Source organism: Colletotrichum fioriniae, assembly GCF_027942845.1.
Source record: "Colletotrichum fioriniae strain IMI 355084 chromosome Unknown scaffold_3, whole genome shotgun sequence".
NCBI classification, from domain to species: domain Eukaryota; kingdom Fungi; phylum Ascomycota; class Sordariomycetes; order Glomerellales; family Glomerellaceae; genus Colletotrichum; species Colletotrichum fioriniae.
In genome coordinates this window covers 825,606-849,627 of record NW_027076839.1, presented here as the reverse complement: position 1 = coordinate 849,627, position 24,022 = coordinate 825,606, and the positions used below count along the sequence as shown (strand labels likewise).

The 24,022-nt window shown below is 52.0% G+C and overlaps 6 protein-coding genes across 6 annotated transcripts; 4 read left to right on the top strand and 2 right to left on the bottom strand.

Annotated features, from left to right (window-relative positions):
* Window positions 1-2,394: 2,394 nt before the first annotated feature.
* Window positions 2,395-4,143, bottom strand: N0V96_003123 (uncharacterized protein; the record flags this gene model as incomplete). Its single annotated transcript, XM_053189717.1, has 1 exon — window positions 2,395-4,143. One exon carries the CDS (start codon window positions 4,141-4,143, stop codon window positions 2,395-2,397), a length of 1,749 nt encoding a protein of 582 aa, XP_053052640.1.
* Window positions 4,144-5,230: 1,087 nt separating this feature from the next.
* On the top strand, window positions 5,231-7,126 carry N0V96_003122 (uncharacterized protein; the record flags this gene model as incomplete). Its single annotated transcript, XM_065756746.1, has 4 exons — window positions 5,231-5,333; window positions 5,387-5,786; window positions 5,843-6,197; window positions 6,416-7,126. 4 exons carry the CDS (start codon window positions 5,231-5,233, stop codon window positions 7,124-7,126), a joined length of 1,569 nt encoding a protein of 522 aa, XP_065614513.1.
* A 5,070-nt stretch (window positions 7,127-12,196) lies between these two features.
* GLD1 (mitochondrial glycerol dehydrogenase Gld1) lies at window positions 12,197-13,460 on the top strand (the record flags this gene model as incomplete). The annotated part of the gene is made up of 4 exons (XM_053189720.2): window positions 12,197-12,243; window positions 12,393-12,672; window positions 12,749-13,063; window positions 13,122-13,460. The coding sequence occupies 4 exons, from the start codon at window positions 12,197-12,199 to the stop codon at window positions 13,458-13,460; spliced, it is 981 nt and encodes a 326-aa protein (XP_053052643.1).
* A 647-nt stretch (window positions 13,461-14,107) lies between these two features.
* N0V96_003120 (uncharacterized protein) lies at window positions 14,108-16,507 on the top strand (the record flags this gene model as incomplete). Its single annotated transcript, XM_053189721.2, has 1 exon — window positions 14,108-16,507. One exon carries the CDS (start codon window positions 14,108-14,110, stop codon window positions 16,505-16,507), a length of 2,400 nt encoding a protein of 799 aa, XP_053052644.2.
* A 755-nt stretch (window positions 16,508-17,262) lies between these two features.
* On the top strand, window positions 17,263-18,792 carry N0V96_003119 (uncharacterized protein; the record flags this gene model as incomplete). The annotated part of the gene is made up of 2 exons (XM_065756745.1): window positions 17,263-17,620; window positions 18,629-18,792. The coding sequence occupies 2 exons, from the start codon at window positions 17,263-17,265 to the stop codon at window positions 18,790-18,792; spliced, it is 522 nt and encodes a 173-aa protein (XP_065614512.1).
* A 2,402-nt stretch (window positions 18,793-21,194) lies between these two features.
* On the bottom strand, window positions 21,195-22,276 carry N0V96_003118 (uncharacterized protein; the record flags this gene model as incomplete). Its single annotated transcript, XM_053189723.1, has 2 exons — window positions 21,195-21,571; window positions 21,625-22,276. The coding sequence occupies 2 exons, from the start codon at window positions 22,274-22,276 to the stop codon at window positions 21,195-21,197; spliced, it is 1,029 nt and encodes a 342-aa protein (XP_053052646.1).
* Window positions 22,277-24,022: the final 1,746 nt, after the last annotated feature.

Genomic DNA, 24,022 nt, shown 5'->3' with positions numbered 1-24,022 from the left:
TATTTGGTTGAGTACGGAGGAAAGTTCACGGAGTAAGGTAGTGAGGGACGGGGACCGGCATGCTGTCCGCAAGTTCGCTACTGCTGCTGCACCGGCTTTGCTTGGGGGTGGTCTTGGCGCCTGCGCGGGCAGTGTTTGGGGCTATTAAAAGCCCATCGAGTATATGAGCTTGATCAGTGCTCTTGGCGATGAGGTGTTTCCAATCCACCTCTTGGCGGCCCTTCCGTTGGCTAGGTATCCTTAGTAACTTGGGTGGGCTGCTGAGCTGCTCAGTTCAAAGTCGCTCAGGTATGGAGTATTCATACGGATACATCTCTACAGGCGCATTGGCTAGCCTGTTCTGCTGCCTCATGGCAGTGGTGGACGGGTAATTTAACGGACAATCAGCCGGGGAATTTACTCTTGGGAGATTTGATGGACGTGGTAATGTGTCGCGTGAGTCTTTTCCTTCTTCTAGACTCTCATGTCTTGGCGTTCTTTCTGTAAGTTGGCAATTATCCGTAATAGGTGCTTCGCGCCCGTTGAAATCTAAACTTTCGTACAACGACAGATTCCATAGGCTAGAGAGGCAACAAGAATGGGGAATTTAGGGGGGCAAACGACGCACTTCCCCAGTGGCTTAGCGTTGTTCTCCCGTCAGAGGGCCTTGGCTACGGCACTGCTACACGACTCATGCGCCCTCGTCCCGGGGTGAGGGATCGCGAGTAAGTCACTCGTAGTGGACGGCCGTGCCCCAACGAGTACCAAGACGAGATAAGATCCTGAAGCCTCATATTGCAACTGGGAAGTCGCATGTTATTTATGGTTGTTATGTGGAGTCAACCGGTTTACAGGCCTTGCTCATTGGGGTTTTGGGCTCTAGAATGCGTTGGAGCTAGGCGTGGCTTTGACATTTGTGTGTATCCGTAGTCTGTGTCTGTAGTGTGGTGGCATGTGGGCTAATCCGTCTGCTTGGGTTTGACAGATTGACGTGCACAAGCGAGAATGAGGCACGGCAGTACGAATGAAACCAGGTCAGTGGACATATGGAATGGTAGCATACAGGGTTTTAGAGTTTTGTTCTTCTTCCTGCCTGCAATATTCTCCCCGTTGGGAAAGGAGGTGTTCATTTGATGATTAGTCTTCACGAACCTTTGGGCAGTCGTGAAACCCCAGGCTCCTGGACTCTCTACTCAATCTCAGAGACAAGCCTCTATTCTACAGACTCTTGCGAAAAAGCAGAGCAGGGCTGTACGAAGCGGTCTACGATATAGTACGCCCAGAGATCCCCTTTTCCAGCAGGCGAGCCGCATAGAACTCGATTAGAAAACAAGCTTCTAGAGATCAACCAGAGGCCGAATTTCCAAGACCATAGTAATTAATAACGTCCGTACCATTACACCACACAACACGCACTATCCCCGTCCGCTCGGTCCAAGCCTACATACTACCGGCCTGTCTCACCCAAAGTGCTCATCTTTCCTGCGATCTCCTAGTATTTACCCGCCAAGACATGTTTTCGACTCATGGTCATCCTTGCTAGGTTGGCTCCTCGACGGACGTCTAGATCTGGGTAAACAGACCCGATGATCGTGGCATGGCTGCCAAGAGTGGCAAAATACACCCGTGATGAGTTGGTTCGTCACGATTTACTGCGGCTGCTTCGGTTGACGTACGGTGCAGGAATTCCAAGAGAGCCGTTGCTTCACAATACCATTCATGACAGTAGCCAAGGGCGATGAGCCTTATGAAGAACGAAGTTTACTTCTAGGGTGGCGATTTAGCATGGTTGAATAGCGATCAGTCATCATTGCCGCTCAGCCATGACGCTTCACCATGGATCAGTAGCGGTTGACTCGTAATATCGTAAAGACACCAGATTCATAGGCTGATCTTCTGCTCACTATCATCTTCCACTACGAAGCTAGGTATCAAAGCTCAAAATCTCATTACTCGCCGAATCTATTCGCTCATACTCTGTAGGGATACACCAGCCCGGTTATATGTAAACCCATCTCACGTCCAGTACCGCTTTTAGGATGCCATGTATCAGACTCCGCCGGTGGGATAAAAGAGAGCACAGATCAGCAGAGCTGTGCGGGCACCTCCTTTTCATCCAAACCCAAGCGTTCGGGACATGAAGTCCGGGGCGAGTGGAAGATGCCCCCTTCCCTTAATTCCAACCGTGTCCCTTTCTCCGGACCTCAAAGGTGTCTCCGGAAGGGATGCGCTTCTGTGTTCAGCACGTAGTCGTCGAGGCTGATGAGGTCGGGCGGTGAGAAGACGAGGTAGAAATATTTCAGTGTCTCCGCCAGCCAGAAACTCTAAATGGGTGGTCATGCAGTGTCAGTCAAGCGGAATTTTCTCTCTCTCTGTTCTCTCCCCTTCGCAATCTCCCGATTTAGAACGGAAAACTCATCCCTGCCAAAAGGCATGCTGACATGGCAGGAGAATCCAAACGGGAAGAAGAGCATCAAGAATCAGGAAGAAAATAACGGAGAAACTCACCTCCATGTAATCCTCCTTGGGCAGCGGGTCCTGCTTTTGCGTGACGTCCAACACCGCAGCGTTGCCGTGCTCGACGAGCGTCCCGTTACTCACAGCCTTCCACATCTCCCAGGCCGCCTCCTGAAATCCCTGGTCGCCCGTGATACGGTAGAGCACAAACACGCTCTCAATCGCCTCAGGCCGGAGGATATACCGCGGGTCCTTGGCCGTCGTGAAGCCCTTGGGTAAGTGCTCCTTGTACTCCGTCTTCAGCTTCTTCGCCGCGTCCCACTTGTCCTCGTCCCACGCGCAAGCGTCCCGCCGGTCGCACTTGACCATGTTGTACCGCTCCGGCATCATGCCCGTTGGCATGGCCTGGTAAGCGTAGTAGCACCCTAGCGTCAGCTTCGCGCCTACGGTAACCCACTCCTCTTTTCCAAGCACGCGACCTGCGAGGGCGTAGATGCCGCCAATGAAGCAGGATAGGTGCTCACTTTCCGGGTCGAGGGAGTGATTGCCACCCGCGTCGACGTCGACGTTGCCCGAGATGAGGACGTTTTCACCGCCGGGGAGCATGGGTCGGAAAAAGAGGGACTCATTGGCCGCTTTGAGGAAGTTCTCCGTCATGGTGCGGTATTTGGGTTCCGCGCCGTTGAGGAGGGCGATCATCTTGGGGAGATACTCGTAGAGCGAGTCGGCGCAGCCGCCGATGGTGAAGGTTGAGCCCGTGACGACGTCGCGGTCGGCCATGTGGACGAACATGGGCCACATGCCCGGGAGTTTCGTCTTTTGCTGGCCGTCGTGAAAGAGGTCCATTACTTTTGCGGCGGCGTCGTAGTATTTCGGGTTGCCGGTGAGCTGGGAGAGGCGCGTCATCTCGAGGGATAGGGTGCCGGGGGACGCGGAGACGACGGAGCCCTCCACGATGAGGCCCTTGCCTGACTTGGCGTCGTTAAAGTTGATAAAGTCTACCGGCATGCGGTGTTCGGTATTGAAGGCGCCGTACAGTAAATCGCCAAGCTCGGTGGCCTTGTCGAGAAGCACGCGGCGCCCGCTGAGATCGTAAGCGGCCATGAGACCGCCGAGGTAGCGGATGTTTGTCTCAAAGGTGTTTACGCGGTCCGATGTGGAAATGCTAAAGTCAATCTTCGCGACGGCCGCGACAGCCTCTTCGAATTCCGGCTTAAGACCCATGATCCAGAGGACGTCGAGGGAGTCGACGAGGGTGGCGGCCCAGCCGGAGAATTGGTCCTTTGCGGTGGCTGAGACTGGGTTGAGGGCGTCCTTCATCCAGGCGTACTCTTTGTAATTCGCCCAGTTCTTTTGGAAGAGGCGTCGGACTTCTTGTCGACGGGCTTCCCGGCGCCGGGAAGCGGAGAGGGACTCGGAGGCGAACCGGTGTTGCACACGGGGCAGGGAGCCGCGGCCGCCGTTCGGGACGCGGGTGAGCGGGTCTTGGGGCGGGTACTTCAGCTCGACGGCGGACCAGTCGAAGCTGGATTTTGGTGTCGCCGGTTGCCGGACGAGGCTTTCTGTGTTCATGAAGCGTTCTAGCATGGCTGTTTCTGTACGCGGGTGTAGCCATCTTGTGTCGAGGATGTAGATGACACATGTTATTGTGATGAGGGTGAGGACGATGGAGCGCACCCGCGTCCAGCGGTACGATGTCCTCCCCATGACGAATGGTTGTGTCTGTCTGTGTGAGTATATGTGAGTGGAGAGACGCGGGAATGAGAGGCGGCGTGATGATCTTGGGTCGGTGATGAGGCCTTCTCGATGATGGAAGCCAGGCAAGGGAGAGTGACTGTGTGATACGGCTACGTTCGAGTCATGGAAACGGTTTGGCGATGGCAGTGAAATGAGAGTGCCTGCCGTCTATCGAAACCGAGAAAGAAACAGGAATTGCGACCTAGAAAGATGCGACAAGGAAAGGCTGTAGTCCGTAAGGAGGGAAGCGTCTACTGGTACCGCTGTCGCAAGCCCCTTACTGAGAATCTCATAGCACAATCTCACCAGTTGGAGTTGAGGTGAGGTAAGGGCCGGCGGTGCAAGGCTAAGAGAAAAGGCGGTTAGGTGTTAACAACGAACTTTGACTTTTACCGAGCAAGCCTGGGCCAAGCCAAGCCAACGGGCGGCGGCTTTCTTGGTTTGATTTGTGGCGTTCCATGGAACTTGGAGCGACGTTTTGAGACGGTTGAGACATGGAGCTGAAAGTCAAAACACACGTGCCCCATTTCCCGCGTATTTCAGTCCCCCAAATTGTGAAAGCGACCCATTGAATTTTGGGGTCGTTTGTGTCTGGCGAACCTTGCTTCATCCCTGTCGAGAGTTTATGTACAGAGATAGAATGATGGTCGGTTTGATGGGACGGCCAAGGCGCGACGGGCGGTTGGAGAATGGATTCTCATTGTTCGGTGCCGAACACGACCCACAAATTCTTTCGGCGCCGGAATTGTGTTACCTTCATCTATCGACGGAGTATCGACATCGAGCAAGGCGGCAGCTGCATAGGGAGAGACGCCCGTATATCAAGCGAAAGGAAGAGACTGTCTAGGGTATTTTCGGTCTATCACTATAATCCCGAATTCCGGTCAACGATGCAACGTAAGTTGCAGACGGTGATTGACTTGCTCCAGTTGATTGAAGACCGCGTGCTTCCCGCTCACATATAAAATTGTCATCAAGACCATCCCTCTAGTCCTTCAATTTCTACCATCATCTATTCAAACATCTCTCAGAACTCATCTGACTACCTTAATTGACCATGGATTTCAAGTCGACTGATGTCCTCATTGTTGGTGCTGGCCCGGTCGGCCTGGTGACTGCCCTCGGCCTGGCACACCAAGGCATTCCCACAATCATCATTGGTAAGTTGACAGACGTTACTTTGGTGTTGGGCGAATCTGACATTGCAACGAAGAAAAACGAGAGTTGGAGGTTCAGGAGTCCTTTGGCCGAGCCATTAGTCTCTTTCCCCGCACTCTCGAGCTCTTGGAACAGGTCGGCGTCGCCGAAGAAATGGTTCAACAGGGCAACGCTGTACGGGGAATCGCCACCTTTCGGGATGGCAAAAGAGTCTCAGCCGTGGGACAGCAGTCAATGTTCACTGCAATGACCGGAACGTTTCACGACTATATCCTCAACATTCGGCAAAAGTCTTCCCAGGCCGTCTTTTCGGCCAAGTACAAGGAAATTTCGGGAACTGAGGTCCAATACCAATGGGAACTTGTTGACTATCAAATCGACGATAAGCCTCAAGACAATTACAATCTCACAGCCGTGCTCCAACATCCTCAGCATGGAATACGCTCGGTGCGGTGGTATGTTTCTTCTGATACATGTCTCAATCACAAGAACTGAGCTAATTTTCTAAAAGCAAATACCTGGTTGGCGCCGACGGCGTACAATCTCAAGTCCGACAACTTGCCAAGATTGAAATGATCGGCGACGAAACGGCATACGAATGGGTTCGTTTCGATGGCCGTGTCAAGACTGACATTTCTGAGGTTGATCTTGGCTTTGTGACAATCAATAGCGCCGAGTACGGCAGCGCCTTCATAGCTCGGCTTGATAAGGATGTGTGCCGCCTCGGATACGTCTTCACCCCGACGCTCAAGGCCAAGTATCCCCAAGGTCTAAGCAAAAAACAGGCTCTTGAGGAGGCGATCAAGTCCGTTCAACCGTTCAAGCTTGAATTCGAGCGGCTCGACTGGTGGACTATTTATACGCAAGTACACATCTTAGAAGATACGAAAGTTACTTCCCTAACGACGAAAACAGGATCAGGCAAAAGGTAGCCACAACCATGCGGAAGGGTGACTTCGTGTTCCTTGCCGGCGACGCTGCCCACACACACTCCTCTGGCTTCGGCCAGGGTATGAACACGGGAATTCACGACGCCATTAACCTCTCCTGGAAGCTCGCTGGAGTTCTTAGAGGATGGTATCAGACTTCAGTGCTCGATACATACTCCAAGGAGCGCCGTGCCGTCGCGCAAAAGGTCATTGATATTGACAAGAACCTGGCGGCTGTGATGTCTGGCGACGTGCCCGAGACGTGGAATGGATGCAGCGGCAAACCCGAGCCGAGCAAGGTGCTGGCCGACATATTGACGTCCAACGCCAGCTTCAACCTTGGTCTCGGCGTCAGCTATGGGCCCTCCGTTCTGGTCGACAAGGCCACTACCGGCAGTTTGGCCGTTGGTCATCGCTGTCCTGACATTCTTCTCAGATCACCTGGCCCGTCTGTTCCCATTCGCCTGCAGAGCATCATCCACAAGAATACTGGGCAGTGGAACATGCTCGTATTTGCTGGTCGCCCTGGTCAGCAGACAGCAGAGGTGGTTGCACTTCGTGAGACTCTCCAGTCTCTCAACCTGGTCAATAAATACGCCCAGATGTTGAGCTTCACGACCATTGTCACTGGTAAGATTACTAGCACGTGGGATGTGTTTGATGGACTTCCTGCTAGTTTGGTGCTCTGTGATGTCGACGGACAGGGACACAATACCTTTGGAATCTCAGCCAGAAGCGGTGGAATTGTTATCTTACGCCCAGACGGCATCCTGGCTGGCATTTACCCGGTCGAGAATGTGCAGGATGTGGGACTTTTATTCAACAATTTTTGGTCTGGTAGCGCCAAGACACTCCCTCATGTTTGAAGACATGCATAGCTAGATTCAAATATTCTAGACGCTAGAACGGATGCCGACCGTTGAATTCAATGCTCACACCACTCTTTCTCGCGTTCCTGATTCCCACAAGTTGATTGCATCTGACTCCAGGGCTATGTTCTCAAAGCCTGCGTAATGAACATATGGTGGAATGCCACCCTTTTCGCCAGTGACATTGATAACCGCGAGCCAACAAACTCACCGACATACCAGATTTACGAATATGTGTAGAGCAAAAGAACTGCCCTACTATCGACATCAATATTGTGTGAGTTGGGCTTATGTATAGTCTTTCTTTACGAAGCCACGTCAATTGATTTTTAATTGAATGACTATTATGCTCGACAACTTTCGAAGTCTATCCCCTGTCACCGCTCGACCTCAAATTATCGAGGAAGTCAAGCCCGAGGAAATCGCCAAACCACGGCTCCATCTGATGGAGCATTTCTCCGAATTCATGATCCGTCGAGACTTCCATCCGGTCCACAGATCTGTCCTGCTCCATGCCAACATGAACACCGTCATTGGGTTGCTTGTCCTGAATAGCTGCAGGGACGATATCCAACCGATTTAGCGCCCACTGAAAAATGGACAGTACCCTCTTCATGACTGGCGAGTCCTGGAGCTGTTCTAAAATGAGTAATCCTTGACGAATGTAAATGAGCGACATGGACTTCATCGCGTTCGACTCGGCAGCATCCAAAGCGGCTTCTATGTGGAGGGCAAGCGCTATTGGTATACTCGAATTACTGCCATGTCAAATTGAATTGTTAGCCTTCCGTTCTCGATTTTGGGACTCTGTGCTATGAAGACGCACAATGACATGGGCAGGCTTCTGAGCTCGCCGCTTGCAAGCGCTCTACCGAATAGCGTGTCAAGCTCAAAAATTGAGCATCGAAGTCTACCTTGCGCCCAGTCATACCGAGAAATGTCTACAGGCTTCCAATAAAGCTTGAGGGTTCTGTACAAGATACACTCAAATCGGTAACTGGCTGCGATAAGGGCCGTGAGGTAGGGACCGTCAGTGAGGTGGTAGTCTGCGTAGGTTGCTCCTCGGAGATGACTTCTCCAGGCTTGGAACTCCCGAGACATGGTTTCACCGTCGACCTGGTCTGCATCGGATATTTCGACAAGCCACCGCGATCCTGTCGTTGTGAAGTTAGTGTTGGGAGCTGTCCAAATGTCGACCACTTGCAACCTACCTAGCACAGACAATTTACAGTAATCAATAAAGTGAAGCTCTTGTTCACGAGTTATCGTGGAAGGAAACAGAGCGTTTGTGTCGTCATTCTGAACCTCCCAATCCTCCGCCGTTGGCAAAGCTGGCAGCTTCTTCTTATCGCTGACTAGAGGCATACTTTGCATACCCAGGAATGACAATAGTACATCTCGACACTAGGACGAATCAGTCAATATCAATGAGAGGTAGGTCAAGTAGCTCCTGTTCGCTGGGCGTAGTCGATGAACTCACGTAAATCACCCACCAAATTCTTCTATATAGCCCACGAAGCTGGGCGTCCGCAATACGTAATTGATCACTGCAGATTCTTATTTTTAGCAAATTGATACACCGGTTCAAGATAAGATTTGAGGCGTGCTCACAGCTTCTGGAGCTCTAGCTTCGTGGCAAGCCGGACGGCATTGAAGAACCAGTACTGAACATCTCGGTCAATGGGGTAGAAGAAGGCAGTTGTACCCAAGATGAGGGATCCTTGCAGCAGGCATAGCTGACTCTTCTCGCACTGGAAGTCGTGTAATAGCAATGCCTTGTTGAAGAATGCTGTTTGTGCCTCTGTGACGTTTGTGTACCCACACGAGGTCAGGAGATCGGTTGGCACGTAGAGAGTGGCACTGGTCAGGACCGTCTGTATGAGAAAGGGCGAGTAGGACCCTGCCTCATAACTTTGTAAGAAGTAGTTTGGGTCCAACACTGGCGAATATGGATGGACAAAGCGGAAATAGGCAGTCAGAAACACCATTCTCAAATCCCCCTTGTCAGCTTTCATAGGTTTATAATAGGGGTCAGCTTCTGAGTACACGCCTTACAAGGTATCCCGCTGCGGCAAGACAAATGCCCCCTTCTTCATAAGAAAGTCCAGATCCACTGGATCCAAACCAGACATGCCGACCTGCGTGTTGTCTGGGTAGTGCGGAGTGCTATCGGCGGAAGTGTTGGCAGCAGATCCGAGCCCGGGACATTCACTCGTCTCACTACCATTCATCGCCGTCTTGAGTATACTGAGATAGTGACTCCTTCCGTTGTACTCTGCTTGCGCCTGTGGGAGTGCATAGACGTCTCGTATATTTTCGGGCGTGCGGCCTGAGCCTGTTGAGCTCGTTTTCCCAAGCTCACTAGGGCCAAATGGATCTTGGATGCGTCGAATGGAAGACGGCCGCACGCTTGAATTCGAAAGGCTTGATGAGTCCCCTATAGCACAACTTGATGAGGAATCTCTGGGTGTACCATTTGTATTCTACTCCAGTCAGTCAGTCCGCACTGATATCTCCACAGCTTTTGTATGCCATAAGGTACAACAAGCTCAAGTGGTCTGGACAGACCAATGGGAAGCAACATGGCGATCTGACATCTTGGGTACTGTCTCGGCTTTGGACCGAATCGTCTACTCTTCTTTTCCTTTGAGGTCATCGTCAGAGAATCAAGAATGGTTATTGAGTTTCACCATGGCTTTCGCCTACCTCTTGCGTATTTGGCGAGAGACCAGCTTGCAACTCTCGGCGTATCCCTTGCTGACACATCGGCCGCAGGGTATCCCGACAACAGGCGCATCGCACTTCACCTTGCGCGAGTGACACTCGGTGCACGCTTTGCTCAGTCGCGCCACGCCAACTCCAACGTCGGTGGGGGTCGCCATGTAGGCCCGTATGGCAATTCCGCTCTGGGAACCGCCCAGCTACCGGGACAGTATTTATTGTCGGCTTTTCGGCGAAATGCAAAGGATGAAGGTGAAAGGCCAAATGATGGTTCCCATCGAGTGTAAATGAAAGGAGATCATTGACAGTTTCGGCGCCGAACAGAGACCCATATTTCGACAGTTCGGCATTTCGGCATTTCCAAAGTTTCCGAAATAGGCCAGCGTTACGACCTAGCACGAGTGACCAAGCCTTGGGCAGCTACCGCGCCATGTCTAAGGTATCTGGGGTCTCATAATCAATTCGACTCTCATCATGTTTTTGGAGCTTCGTCTTTTACCATCATGACTGAGATGATGAGGAGAAGTACTCCGTAAGTTGTGAACACCTTTCGCGTCTTAACGCACCAGTCGGCAGCCACGGTCTTGGAGCGTTCTAATTTTATGGTTCTCCGTAGTGGACCGTGGCGGGCCGCATCCTGTAAGGCCCTTGAGAGCCCCCCTGATGATCTTTTCGAGACGAGGGCGGCGCTACAGAACGCGCTTCTTGAGCGTAAGCGAGCAGCATGAGATGTCTCACTAGGGGAATGATTGGGCGATAGATGTGTGAAGGATGCAGGAACCGGCGCCTGTGCCCATCTTACCTGGTCGGGAACTTGGCTTTGGATGTGAGATTCTTTTTCCGATGTAGATGATAGCTTGCATGGATATGATTGACGTGGGGGTCGAGGCAGAGGATGATGTTCATCGCCAATTCTTGTAAATACACACGGCTTGATCTCAATCATTATGGATGCAGTGTTCTCTGCCAAGAACAATTTGGCTGCTCTCACTTTTTCGTCCAAGACGAAGTCTCAGAGTTATGCGAGGCACTCAGAAGTGATTCGCAACCTAGTCCTACTATGTTCAACTCACAACGCGCTCATTGAAGAACTCATCTGCCCGGTCCTACGTCATTAGGGTACGCGCACTACTCATTCCCTTCACACTCCCGATCGTCGTCGTCAATTGTATCCTCATTGACAAAATGTTGCTGAGAGGCGTGTTTAGTCATGAGTATAGATACCTGACAGTAGTAGCACAAACAAGGAGAGTGAGCAGTGGATTTGATGGGACCTTGTTTTGTAGTCGCGTTGTAGGTTGCACCACGCATTCTCAGTTTGCCATACTTCGAAGGGCGAAATCTTATTTGATCGCATCAGATTAAGGTTGTGTGGAACATGAAAACATTTGAGTGGAACACGCTTTCGGGGCTTGGTGTAAAGATGTGCCGAGGACAAAGTCTAGTGGCAATTGCGGCATTTCCATGAGCTACACTGATCGCCATCCACGCCGTCTGTCCCGTCACTGCACGACATTGTGTCGATGCTTGACATGATCAAGACGACATGAGTGAGAGATAAGACGTGATACAAAGCCATCATGACGGAGTCGATTTCATCTCACAAAGTGAATTCAGAGAGTGAGGTGGTCAGCGCAATGCTCCGTATCAAGGGTGCTTGGGTCTTATGAATGACATCTCACATAAACCTGAGGGCCTCAAGCCAAGGTAAGGTTCATAGGTGTGAAGATGTTAACATGTGCCGGGACGGGCCAGCGTGTACTGCTTACCCGGTGCCGGACCCAGACGGATCCAAACGGACTCACGTCTCAATTCCAAGCGAGCCTATCCGTACGCCGTAACGAGAGCCCCTCCGTGATGGCCGACGTCGGGCTCCCGCAGCCGAGAGAGACAGAAGACGGGAGATTGAGGTGGAAGCGCGGGGTCCCCCAGTCTCACCATCGCCCACGGTCCACACCCACGACTGCGACCCCCGCCGCGACCAACCCACACAGGCAATCCTAACAGTTGGCGACGGTGGCAGCGTCACGACCGTGTCCTGGGGCAACCCGCGTCTTCTCCTCCATCTCTCATATCCTCCATCGACAATTGGTACTCGAAGGCCGTTTAGCGGGTCCGACAGTGGGCGTCACGGAGAGAAAGTACGAGGTACCCCATCCCATCAGGGTGCGCAGCTCATCCTGACAAACGATGATGCAATTGCGTGTTGGAACCCCTCACTTGTTTAAAAAGAGGCCACCTAAAAGCTCTCTCCTTCTGTCTTTCCTCCTGCTGGTGATTCTCACGATATTTCACACTCTTCCACTTCTTCTCTTCTAAATCACTGCTCATCCAAATTCAGCAAAAATGTCTTTCGGAACCAAGGCCAAGCTCAACACCGGCGCCGAGATCCCGTACGTCTGAAGAATTACCCCTCCATCCATCCCCCCTGCCGATCGCGATACCCCGCTCTCGCGTTCGCGCTCTGCCTCGTTTCTTCCCCTCCCCCAACTGTAAAGCGAGAGAATCACACCGAGTAAAACTGACTCTCTGGTAATTCTAGCACTCTGGGATACGGCACCTGGCAGTCCGCCCCCGGCGAAGTCTCCGTCGGTGTCTACGAGGCCCTCAAGGCCGGCTACCGTCACCTCGATCTCGCCAAGATCTACCAGAACCAGCCCGAGGTCGCCCAGGGTATCAAGAAGGCCCTCGCCGAGATCCCCGGCCTCAAGCGTGAGGACATCTGGATCACTTCCAAGCTGTGGAACAACAACCACAAGCCCGAGAACGTCGAGGCTGCTCTCGACGAGACCCTCAAGGAGCTTGAGCTCGACTACCTTGACGTATGTCTTCCCACTGTGCCCATGCCAGGCTGGCTGGTAACGGGCGAGCAATACCCGGCTAACCCCTCACTTACAGCTCTACCTCATCCACTGGCCCGTTGCCTTCAAGAAGGATGGCGACAAGCTCTTCCCCCTCGCCGCCGAGGGTGAGGTCGACCTCGACCAGAGCGTCTCCCTGGTCGACACCTGGAAGGCCCTGATCGACCTCCCCAAGTCCAAGGCCAAGAACATTGGTGTCTCCAACTTCACTGTTGAGGACCTCCAGACCGTCATCGACGCTACCGGTGTCACCCCCGCCGTCAACCAGATCGAGCGCCACCCCCTCCTCCAGCAGAACGACACCCTGATCAAGTACGCCAAGGAGAAGAACATTCACATCACCGCCTACTCTGTATGTTCAACCCTAGCATCACATCTCTCCTCTATGACACAGTGACTAACACACGCAGGCCTTTGGCAACAACGGCTTCGGTCTTCCCCTCCTCATCGAGAACGACGTCGTCAAGAAGATCGCCACCAAGCTCAACGCCACCCCCGCCCAGGTCGTTCTCGCCTGGTCCCAGGTCGGCGGCCACTCCGTCATCCCCAAGTCCGTCACCCCCAGCCGCATCCAGTCCAACTTCCAAGAGGTCAAGATCTCGGACGAGGACGTTGCCGCCATCAACGAGATTGGCAAGGAGCCCCGCCGCTACAACATTCCCTTCACCTACAAGCCCCGCTGGAACATCAACATCTGGGACGAGAAGGAGGAGAAGGAGGCCTCCAACAAGGTCGTTCGCAAGCTTTAAGTTTGTGTGTTGTTCCAGCGAAATGAAAAACTACCGCGTTCCTAGTTCATGATACCATGCGGGCCTTATATAGAAAAAGCCGTAGACGGCCATAGATGGACGACTCTATGAATAATGAAAATAAATCAGAACAAGCCGGTCCCAAAATAACTGGTGAAAATTGCTGTAAACACGTACATACGTCTGAGAGAGTATCGCAGTTCAACACTTTTTTCAAGGCTCAATCAAGTCAGGGCAGGTGGTTAAATGGCTCAAGGACCTTGAGCAGTCAACGAGGCACAAACCTTGGCATAGCATCCACCTCCGGGGTCCGACTTTCCCGGTACGGTATTCGTAAACAGGTTTCTCTCCCAGAACAACTTGAGAATGGTTCGGCCTTTCCGATTCACAACTCAGTATTTTTGAATTGAATTCACACATCTTCAAGAGGTATCCGAGATCTCCACATTGATAGGTTGTAACCATGTCAACTTGGTGACTGCAACTGACTAGACATCTAAAGGATCGATCGCTGACTAAGCAGGTTATCTGTCCTGACGAAGCCCTGTCAGTACGCGTAACGTCCCGGAGCTCATCCCTGGCCAATCAAGCTAAAAAGCTCACCTTACACCTTGATTCTCAACGACCCTTTCACCGCCCTCTTCACCATGGTGGCTAGATACGCCGCGCAAGACCTCTCAGACGCGGCACTGGGAGGTCCGATTGGCCTGAAAGATGGCTACTTTATCGATAATTACGGGCGCACCGTCACGCTGCACGGCCTCAACATCTCCGGGGCAAGCAAACTGCCCACGACGCCGAACGGCCTGTCTCATCTCACTGACGGCTTCTTCGAGCACCGGACGGTGACCTTTATTGGCAGGCCGTTTCCTCTTGAAGATGCGCCGCTGCACTTCAGGCGATTGCAGGCTTGGGGTTTGCCGCTTATTCGTCTGCTCGTTACGTGGGAGTCGATTGGACACTCCGGGCCGGACCCGGATACGGATGTGGATTTGGAGTACATCGACTACCTACGCCAGCTCATTGAGGTAATGCCGAAATATGGTGTCAAGTGTTTCATCTGCGCTCATCAGGACGTGTGGAGCCGATTCAGTGGCGGCAGCGGTGCACCTGGTTGGACATTTGAGGTTGCTGGACTCGATGTCGAGGCGTTCACTGAGACTGGTGCTGCGTATGTGCATGGGCAGGATGAGCTGAGGAGAGCTACTGCACCTGTCAATGAGAAGGAGCCGAGCGGTCCTTTTGTGTGGCCGTCTGGGTACCAGAAGATTGCGGCGTCGACAATGGCGACATTATTTTGGGCGGGCGAAGCTCTGGCGCCGAAGCTGCAATGTCAGCGACCAAAGAATGGCAGAGAGGAGCCTGTCTCGGCCCAGGAGTTTCTTCAAAGCGCCTTCATCGAAGCCTTTGGCCGACTCGCGGATGAAGTGGCTTGTCTCGAGGCATGCGTTGGATTCGAGCCGTTGAACGAGCCACATCGAGGTCTCGTCAATCTTCATGGGTTCGACGGTTGGAACTACGATACCGACTTGCATATCGGGTACTACCCTTCGTTGACACAAGCGCTCGCACTTGCCAGTGGCTACGCTCAAGAAGTGAATTACTATGTCAAGTCCTGGCCGTTCCCCACTCGCATTTCTCACAAAACTATTGTCGATCCAAAGGGAAGATCTGCTTGGTTGACTGCTAAGCCAAGTGCATCGAACCCACAGAACTATGGTCTCGGCGAGTGTGTATGGCGCGCTCATGGCGTGTGGGAATGGGATGAGGTAACCAAGAGCCCAAAGGTCTTGCAGCAAGACTACTTTGAGGTGGACCATCGGCCAGGTCGTGAAGGGAAACCACTGGAATGGTATCGCGACTTCTACGGTCCCTTTCTCAAGCGCTTCTCGGAACGTGTCTCACGGAAGTCATCCCGCCAATTCTGTTTCTTTGAGCCGATACCCAACGAGTTTGTGCCCCCTTGGGTTGGCCAGGATGGCAAGGTGGACGAAGCAGGACAGAAACAGACATACGCGACCAAGACAATCATCGATACTCCGAGACCAGAAAACCTCGTCTTTGCCCCTCATTTCTACGACCTCAACGTACTGTTCAGCAAGCATCACTCCTGGATGAGCGTCAACGTACAAGGTCTCTCCAGGGGCATGTTCATCTTGAAAGCACTCTACTTCGGTGCCAAGGCGCTCCGCCAAAACTACCGCACGCAGCTCGCCAACATCCTCAAGTACGGGCAAAAGTCGCTGGGAACCCACGTGCCCGCCCTCATTGGCGAGGTCGGCATCCCCTACGACATTAACGGCGGTGAAGCCTTCAAGACGGGCAACTACGATAAGCTACGGGAGCTGATGCACGCGCTCGTCTCCGCCATGGAGGATAATAACCTCGCATTTACGCTGTGGAATTATAACCCTGATAACCGTGTGGAGTACGGCGATGGGTGGAACAAGGAGGATTTCTCTGTCGTTAACGGCGACACTGAAGCGAAGCCGGGCCACATTCTGCCAGACTATGCGAATGAAGCGCACGAGGATGATGAGCTGTACCGCGGCGGGAGAGTCCTGGACGTGATCATCCGTCCTTACGCTGTCAAAATCGCAGGTCGTCCCGTTCGCTCGGACTGGGATCCTCGGACCCTCCACTACGAGTTCGAGTGGACCTCAGAGGCTGAGGTTGACACCAAGAACAGGAAAGCTCAACCGGAGAAGTCGCGGACGACGGAGATATTTGTGCCAAAGTACCACTACGCCCAGCGCAACATCGATATCAAGGTTAGCGATGGAGAGTGGTCGTATGATCCTGATCTCGCGACGCTATACGTAAAGCATGATGGAAGCAAGAGCACGCATCGCTTGACAATCGATATTACGAATATCCCAAGGCATCTGATGGAGACTGTTGAGAGAAGGAGGCGGGCGTTCCCGCCTAGTTTCCCGTTGAGTCTCATATCGCCTAGTACGGAGCTTGCGATTGAGGAGTTAATGATGCCGATGTTGTTGCCTGGGCTCCTCGTCATTTTGCTGGCTATTTTGACGACGTTTGTCTAATGGTATGGGGTTAATTCGCAGATGAAAAGTAGCTGTGATAGATGTTTGAAGCTGATGGGGTTAGAAATTAGGTGCTTAGATAGTTTTGCGAGAGGCCCAAGGTTAGAGGAATAAGCATTGGCTCATGTCTCTTCTACTCCAAAAATAGAGGTAACGTTGCCCATAATCAAAAGCTGACGAGACACTTGCGTGAATATTGAATAGTTTTTGTTTTGATCTGGTGGATCATGTGGTACCTACCATCCCGAATCCTTCACCTGAATCATGGCCTGAAAATGAACTCGAACGTGTGAGTTGCAAGGACAGGAAAAAGGAATGGATAATGGCCACAAGACATCAGAACCAAGAAGCATCTGAAGTTCAAAGGCAAGGGGCCACTTTTATCCGTCTTTAGGTTAATTTTATTGGTTTAGCTTTTGCCTCTCCCCCTCTTTTGCCCATGCTTCTGTCAACCTCTGTTAAGCTCACGACCAGGCTACATTTGGCAGACCAACAACCTAGCACGAGTGACTTACACGTTACTAATAGTCACGGTTGACTGATACATCTCATACTATTGTGAGAGGTCAGTCCACAAGATCAATGTCTGTCTTATAAATCGTGCTTACTATATTGACCAGACTACCAGATGAGAGTCTGAACCGTCTGATCATCAACAACATTCCCAAAACGACGGTGTTCTCTTGTGTAACAGGAACGACTCACCCTCATCCTCTACAACCTCCTCGTGAAAACGACTCAGCAACACCGCAAAGATGATGGGCTACGACGACGACGACGGCATGGGCAGCCGCCTCTTCGACCACCGCACAAGCGATACCCACAGAATGGTCCCAAAAGCAGACCTCGTCATCTACAACCCCTCAACCCAGCTCCTCGGCATGCAAATGTACTCCTGGGCCACCAAACGCCCCGTCCCCGAACGCGGCAGCATGGTCGTCTACATCGACGGCGCCTGCCGCAACAATGGGCTCCCCGACGCGCAAGCCTCGTGGGGCGTCTACTTCGGTCCCGGGTCGAGGTACAACGCCTGCGGGCTGCTCTCGAGGGATCTCCCGCAGACGAATTCGAGGGCTGAGATTGAGGCACTGGTGCAGGCTGTGGGGATTATTTGTGAGATTACGGGGAGGGATTATTCGTTGAACCGGATTACGATTGCGACGGACTCGGAGTATCTTGCGAATGCTATGGCGCTCTGGATTGGGGACTGGATTGAGAATGAGGGGTTGAATGCGAGGGGGAAGAGGATTGCGCATTTCGAGGTGTTGAGTGAGTTACATGAGCGGTTGGATGAGATGACGTATGGAGATGATGGGGGGAGGGACATCTTGTTCTGGCCTGTTCCGAGGGAGGAAAATAGGGAGGCGGATGCTTTGGCTAATCAGGCGTTTTCAACAGGTCGTAGGACATTTTGATGTTGATGGGAGATGTAATCTCTTATGACTTCTGTAAGGATGTTCCTAGTCTTGTATCAGGCTTCTAACAGTTTGGTGACGGGAGCTGTCGTGATTAGTTTGATGAGTTTGTAAACTTGTGGGAATGGCTCTAGTTGACGTGGAACAGGCGAAGGCCTGAGAAGGATAGCTGGCGAGACGTTGCATCGTCCCCTTTCTTAGTATTCATGCCTAGGTAGCTACCAATAGAATTGTAAACAACCTTTGAGCCGTTGCACAATACTAGGATAAGAAGTAATTACCAATGAACAGCAGAAATCCAGACGAGTCCAACTTTGCTTACGTCACGTGACTGAATCTATAACCTGAGTAGAAGGATCCTTTTTCAAAAACTACCTAGCTGCCCAAAGTAAGATACATTCAGCTCCCGAATCACTCTCTTGAGCAATCCAGCTCGGAGCTCAATATTGATAGACAATCCTTGTGGCTATGGCGACTCGACCTCACGACCGTCGCTGGTCTCATCTATGTGATCATTGCCTAACTATTTTCACCGAAGCCAGAGACGTCTCTTCATACGGTCTGTACTCTTCGAATAATGATGGCTACCGGCTTCCGCACACAAAAGAGAGCCTAGAACAAGGGAAGCGTGGTGGCTGTCGGATCTGTAGTCTCATATGGATTCGGCGTTTGAATTTTGTGGGAAAGGCCGAGATACCATGGCCAGACTGGGATATGTTGAACCCGGACAGCAATCTTGAGCTTCGATACGGGTTCGCCAGCGGAACGCAAGGCTACAAAATCCACATGGGCCTGTGGAGACTCGACGAGGGGAATGCCAATCGGATGCAAACCATCTTCTTCTCCATCGAAGAAACAACAGGTTCGTAATGCCCCTGAGTAATGGTACTATGGTATTACTAGGATATGAAAAGCTCATGCAAAGTGACAGCGGAATTTGCAGCTTCGATCCCATGGGAAGAGTCGGTTCTGGCTCTCAACATCAACACTGGCTCGGAGCAAGCATTCAGCTTAGCTCGGAAATTTCTCAGAGAGTGCCTGACATCACACGATTGCTCAATGCCGAATGAAGACGGATGGGCCCCTACACGCCTAATTGACTTGGGAGAGTCCCCTTCCGACGTGGCCAGGCTGGTCCATTCGCGATCTCTACAACGCCCAGTTCGATGGATGACGCTGAGTCACTGCTGGGGCCTCAAGCAACCGTGCATTCTCCTAGAGACCAACATCAAGCAGTTTATGAAAGAAATACCGCAGTCAGAGCTTTCCAAAACCTTTTCCGACGCCTTTGTCATCGCCAAGAAACTTGGTGTTCGATATTTATGGATAGATTCCATATGTATCATTCAGCACAGCGAAGATGACTGGCGAAGAGAGGCTCCTACCATGGGCAAGGTATACAGCTTATCACTTTGCACCATATCCGCAAGCCATGCGGCAGACGGGTCAGGCGGCTGCTTTTCGGACAGAGGCCCCTGGACTGTTTTGCCCTGCGTCATACCATCGCCGTTCTCGACGGATTCTGAGGCTCCGCCATTTCTTCTTCACGGTGAAAACCTAGATGCCAGATGGAAATCAGACATTCCAGAGGCACCCCTGCATAAGCGAGCTTGGGTCTTCCAGGAGCGCCTGCTCTCTCCTCGAACACTCTACTATGGTCGGCAGCAGATCCTCTGGGGATGTGGCCAGCACGAACTTTGTGAATCGTTTCCTGAAGGGGTCCCGTCGCAGCCTGCCACTATCTGGTGGCAGTTTATCGGTGACCGGAGACGTTTCCGAAATATGCTGCTCGAGAGCGCGGGTAGCAAACCCTTTGAGGCTGCATGGTCGGAAACAGTAAAGATGTATTCAAAAACACAGCTTACGTTCCCTAGCGACAGGCAGGTGGCGTTCTTGGGCTTGCCCAGTCAGCTGCAGGAGAAGCGCGATACCAAGCAAGCTTATGGTGTATGGATAGACGAGAGTTTGCCATGGGCTCTGCTTTGGGGTGCTCAGGAAAAAGTTCAAGCGCGGCCGACTGATTATTTGGCGCCATCGTGGTCATGGATGACACTGAACACATCTGTAACATTCGGGAACTGGTATCCGCATGGGACCGGGCTGGTGAAAGCTGTTGATCTCACCACCTCTGGATTCGGTGGCACGAATAGGATCGGAAAGGCGGAAAATGACGGGTTGATTTTAGAGGGTGTCCTCAAGGTGGCGTTTTATAGAAAAGAGGCTACCGACGAGGGCGACGCGAAGCACATGGTTTCACAACTGAAGGGCAGGGATGAGGAATTGATTGGACTCCAGGCATTCACTAGTGCAAAAGATTGGAAAGCACTAGGTTCGATGCTTCAGCCGACGATTTCAGAGTCCGACTCAGATTGGACGCAAATGTACGGTTGGGACTCGCCTGAAGAGACGCCCGCAGGAGACATTGTCGTTTGTCTTCCGTTGGTCAACCATACAGACCGCGTTTTGAGGTTTGAGGGACTATTTCTGGAGCCTGTGCCGCAAACGCCGAAGAACAACACAGCTCTATATACAAGCGGAACGGAGGGTAATGAGCAACTACAAAAGTTCCGGCGTATTGGAAGCTATCACCTGATGCATCGCGCCGACTGGGTGGCAACAACCGAAAAGCTACGTTTCATGCTGATTTAATTAATTAGAAATGGGATTATCAAAAGGTTTAGTTAGAGGCAAAAATGACAAAAGAGTTCACCCCCCCCCTCGGTGCTGAACTGGGGGCTACATCTTTTGGTGCTCATACTGGGAAACTTCTGCTGCTCATGCTGGGATTCGAATTTGGGTACTCTCGCTAAGCCTGTCGTCGAGTAGGCTCATTGGCGTATAATTGATTGTTGACCATTATCCACTCCACCACCAGCCAGTTTGACCCGACCCGTCGACCTAGACGGGCGCCTGCTGGCTGGTGACAGGAATGGAGTTTGGGGGACCTATATCGGCTTCATCCGGTGTGTATTCGTGTGGCTGGGTTGGCGAGAATACGCAGAAGCCCAAGCAGGCACTCGCCAACCTCTTAAACTTACCCATCTTCCTAACACATTTGTAATTGTAGTCTTGTACGATCGAAACGGAGTGCCTTGACTCAAAGACACCTTGGAGCATGAAATACAATGGAAACCTCGTTGCTTTCAATGGAATACGGTCTTCAATGTTCTCAATGATATTGATTTCTATCCCGTGTGCTTTTATAGTCTATATCGTACCAGAACCCCCTAAACTCCGAATATTTGCAGTTATCGGTGACCATCCGTTCACTCTTATGCCGGCGCAGTGCCGCTAGGCATGGCACTTCCGCTGGGAGACCCGCCTCCGCCACCCTGCTCGCTCTCCGGCCCACTCAAGGAAGGACTGTTCTCCGTGTCGATACCGATGGTGATGTAGCCGACCATGCCTTTGGTGATGTCACTACCATCGAGAGGGACGATGTCGATGACGGGGTTGTAGCCATTTGCGAGGCCTGAAGAGTAGACAGAGTCCACGTCGTTGGTCGTGCGGTTGATTTCGGTGTGACTGACGTAGGGCTCCAGGGCCATGATCTCCTGTGAGATAGACTCGTTGAAGTATAGTTGGCCAATGGAGTTGGTGTTGCCCGTCTTGACGGTACCGTTGCTGTGCAGGACCCAATCGGTGAAGACTAGTTGAATTTGTCAGCTTCGAAGCATTACAATCATTGAAATTTAGGCCTACCTTGAGCGTGGATATGGATGGATCTCTGGATGTAGAAACCAGGGAAGATGGTCTTCATCTCAAGGATACCCTCATCGTTTGAAGGCCACATGCCACGAAGCCACGTGGTGTCATCAGTGTGAAGATCCGTGGTGCCAATCTCAAAGTCGGTGACATTAAGAGACTCAAGAAGCTCCCGGAAGTCCGTGTTGGGGTCGCGGCCCGTGAAACTGGAGTAGCTTCCCGTGGAATTGCAGTGCCAGAACGCAACAAGCGCGTTGGGAAGGGGTTCGCAGGTAGCCATATCAAGCACACCGACGTCGAGGATAAGAGGAACGCCGACTTGATCCTCAGTCATGTCCTGCCGTAAGGTCTCTGACCGAGGCCAGTAGTACGGGCCAGCGGTAACATCGGGAGCAAGGACACAGGTGTCGTTCTGGAGGGTGTCGTAGTAGGGGCCCTCGGTGACGATGGTGTAAGAGCTGTTGCCGGATCGCTTGTTCAAGCTAGCCTCCTCCTGGCGCTTCTCGAATCGCTTCTGCTTGAACTTTGCGGCTCCGGAAGCACAGCGCTTAGAGAGATCGGCGTGGCGTTTGACGACTCCGGGGGCTACCTCCTTGTGGGCAAGGGCCAAGGAGGCGAACGCGCCAATTGCAACGGTTGAAAGTTTCATGATGTGTGGAGAGAAGGTTGCTGCCGAGAGATAGTTTGGATGAACGAGACCTTGAGAAACATCCAAACTCGATTCATCTTATATATGTCTCAACCTTTGCCATCTTTCGGGAAAAGTGGTAACCTTTGATGCAAATGCCATTTTGACAGCATCAATCAAAGACCTGGTTCCCCTGAACGCGTCACCGAGAATGAACACTTCGTCGGCATTTCGACCTCAACTGGGTACACGCACATGGAATGGGCAGTGTAATGACGAATCAAAACCATCTTATTACAAGTCTGGACAAGCCCGTAGCATATCGTCAATCTAAAATAGGTATATACGGTGCCACAGTGTTCGCAGAGGCTGACGACTGTTCCAACTTTTCTCCACTGAAAAATCGGAATGTGGGTGAATATAGGGGGCGCGGACCGTAGACTGTAGATCAACTACGATTTACGAATGCGAATATTCTCTGTTTGCCCTTGGAAGCAATACTATTGGAGTCGATCTAGACTACGGGATATCCGTAGATCATAGCGGAGGATACTAGAGGACTCGGGTCCGAAGATTCCGGTATGTGGGAGCCGAGCCGCCATCATATCTTGCATATATCTCGTAACGTACCCGACAAAATCGCCCACCAAGAGCAATCGCTGGTCTTAAAAGTTTCCTCCTCTATCCCGGGGTCATACTGAGGACCTGGCACTGAGTATGATTTGATGAGGTGCGTGACGGCGTTGACGGAGGGGGTTAGTCAACCTCCAAGTAACTCTGTGCAGCGAGTTGGCAGCTGCTCTTGAAGTCGGAGTGCTGAGGACTGATGGCGGAAAACCCAATCAAGAGCATCATTTTCTGAAAGCTTTTAGAGTCTGATTACTGTCGCAGTTTGCTCATAAGTTTAAAAGATGCCTGGTAGCTCTGCGATATGCTCAGAGTTCCCTGCGGTGTTCTTCGATGGATGATGGCCAAGGCCCATGACGACAACAGGCCCGGTCGCTCAGATGAGTCAAATCTGCACCCAGGCTTCACTAGCTATGCACCTTGGCGTTATTAGTCAACTTCGGTGGACAAGTGACAGTCAACGCGAGTCAAGGCAGACAAATGCAGACTGTTTTGGAAAGACAATGTCAAAGTAAGCTCCAGTCAATATTACCCGCTATCAGGAATTATCTTCCGGTTAGATGTAGGGTGCCAATAACTCATACCGGGCTAGCTAGAGCCTCAAGGGAGCATGCCTTATTCTCCCGTTGGTGGATTGGAGCTCTCGTTACCATTAGTGTCAGATGCTGCTCTACTCGCCATAACCATATGAACTTTGGAGCGAACGGTGTTGGTTTCCTAACTTATGCAGGACCACGGAATCTGTCAAGTTGCCGTCATCGCATTTCGTGTCTGGCGCGACCCAAGGCTTCATCCTATGTGAATGGTGCAGGTAGCAACAACGGACAAACGGTGCCGTCGCACTCCGCGTTGCTGAACTTTGGGAACTCATCACGGTCCGTGTCGCGTCAAAACACCAGGCTAACCCCCGCATCATCGGAGTTGGGACAAGTCAAAATTTGCGTGATGTAAGTGGAGACAGATTTGTCAAGCGGGGAGTCATCTCAAGAAACAAGACATTGCAGGAACAGAGCTGGAAACTGAGAAGAATTTGAGGAGGATGGTCGTCGCTTTTGAGGGCGGTTCCCCCGGGGGCATCAAAAACTATCCCAGATTTGAGAGATCCACCCGTCCCGCTGTCGGGCACTTGTCTGCTTCCGA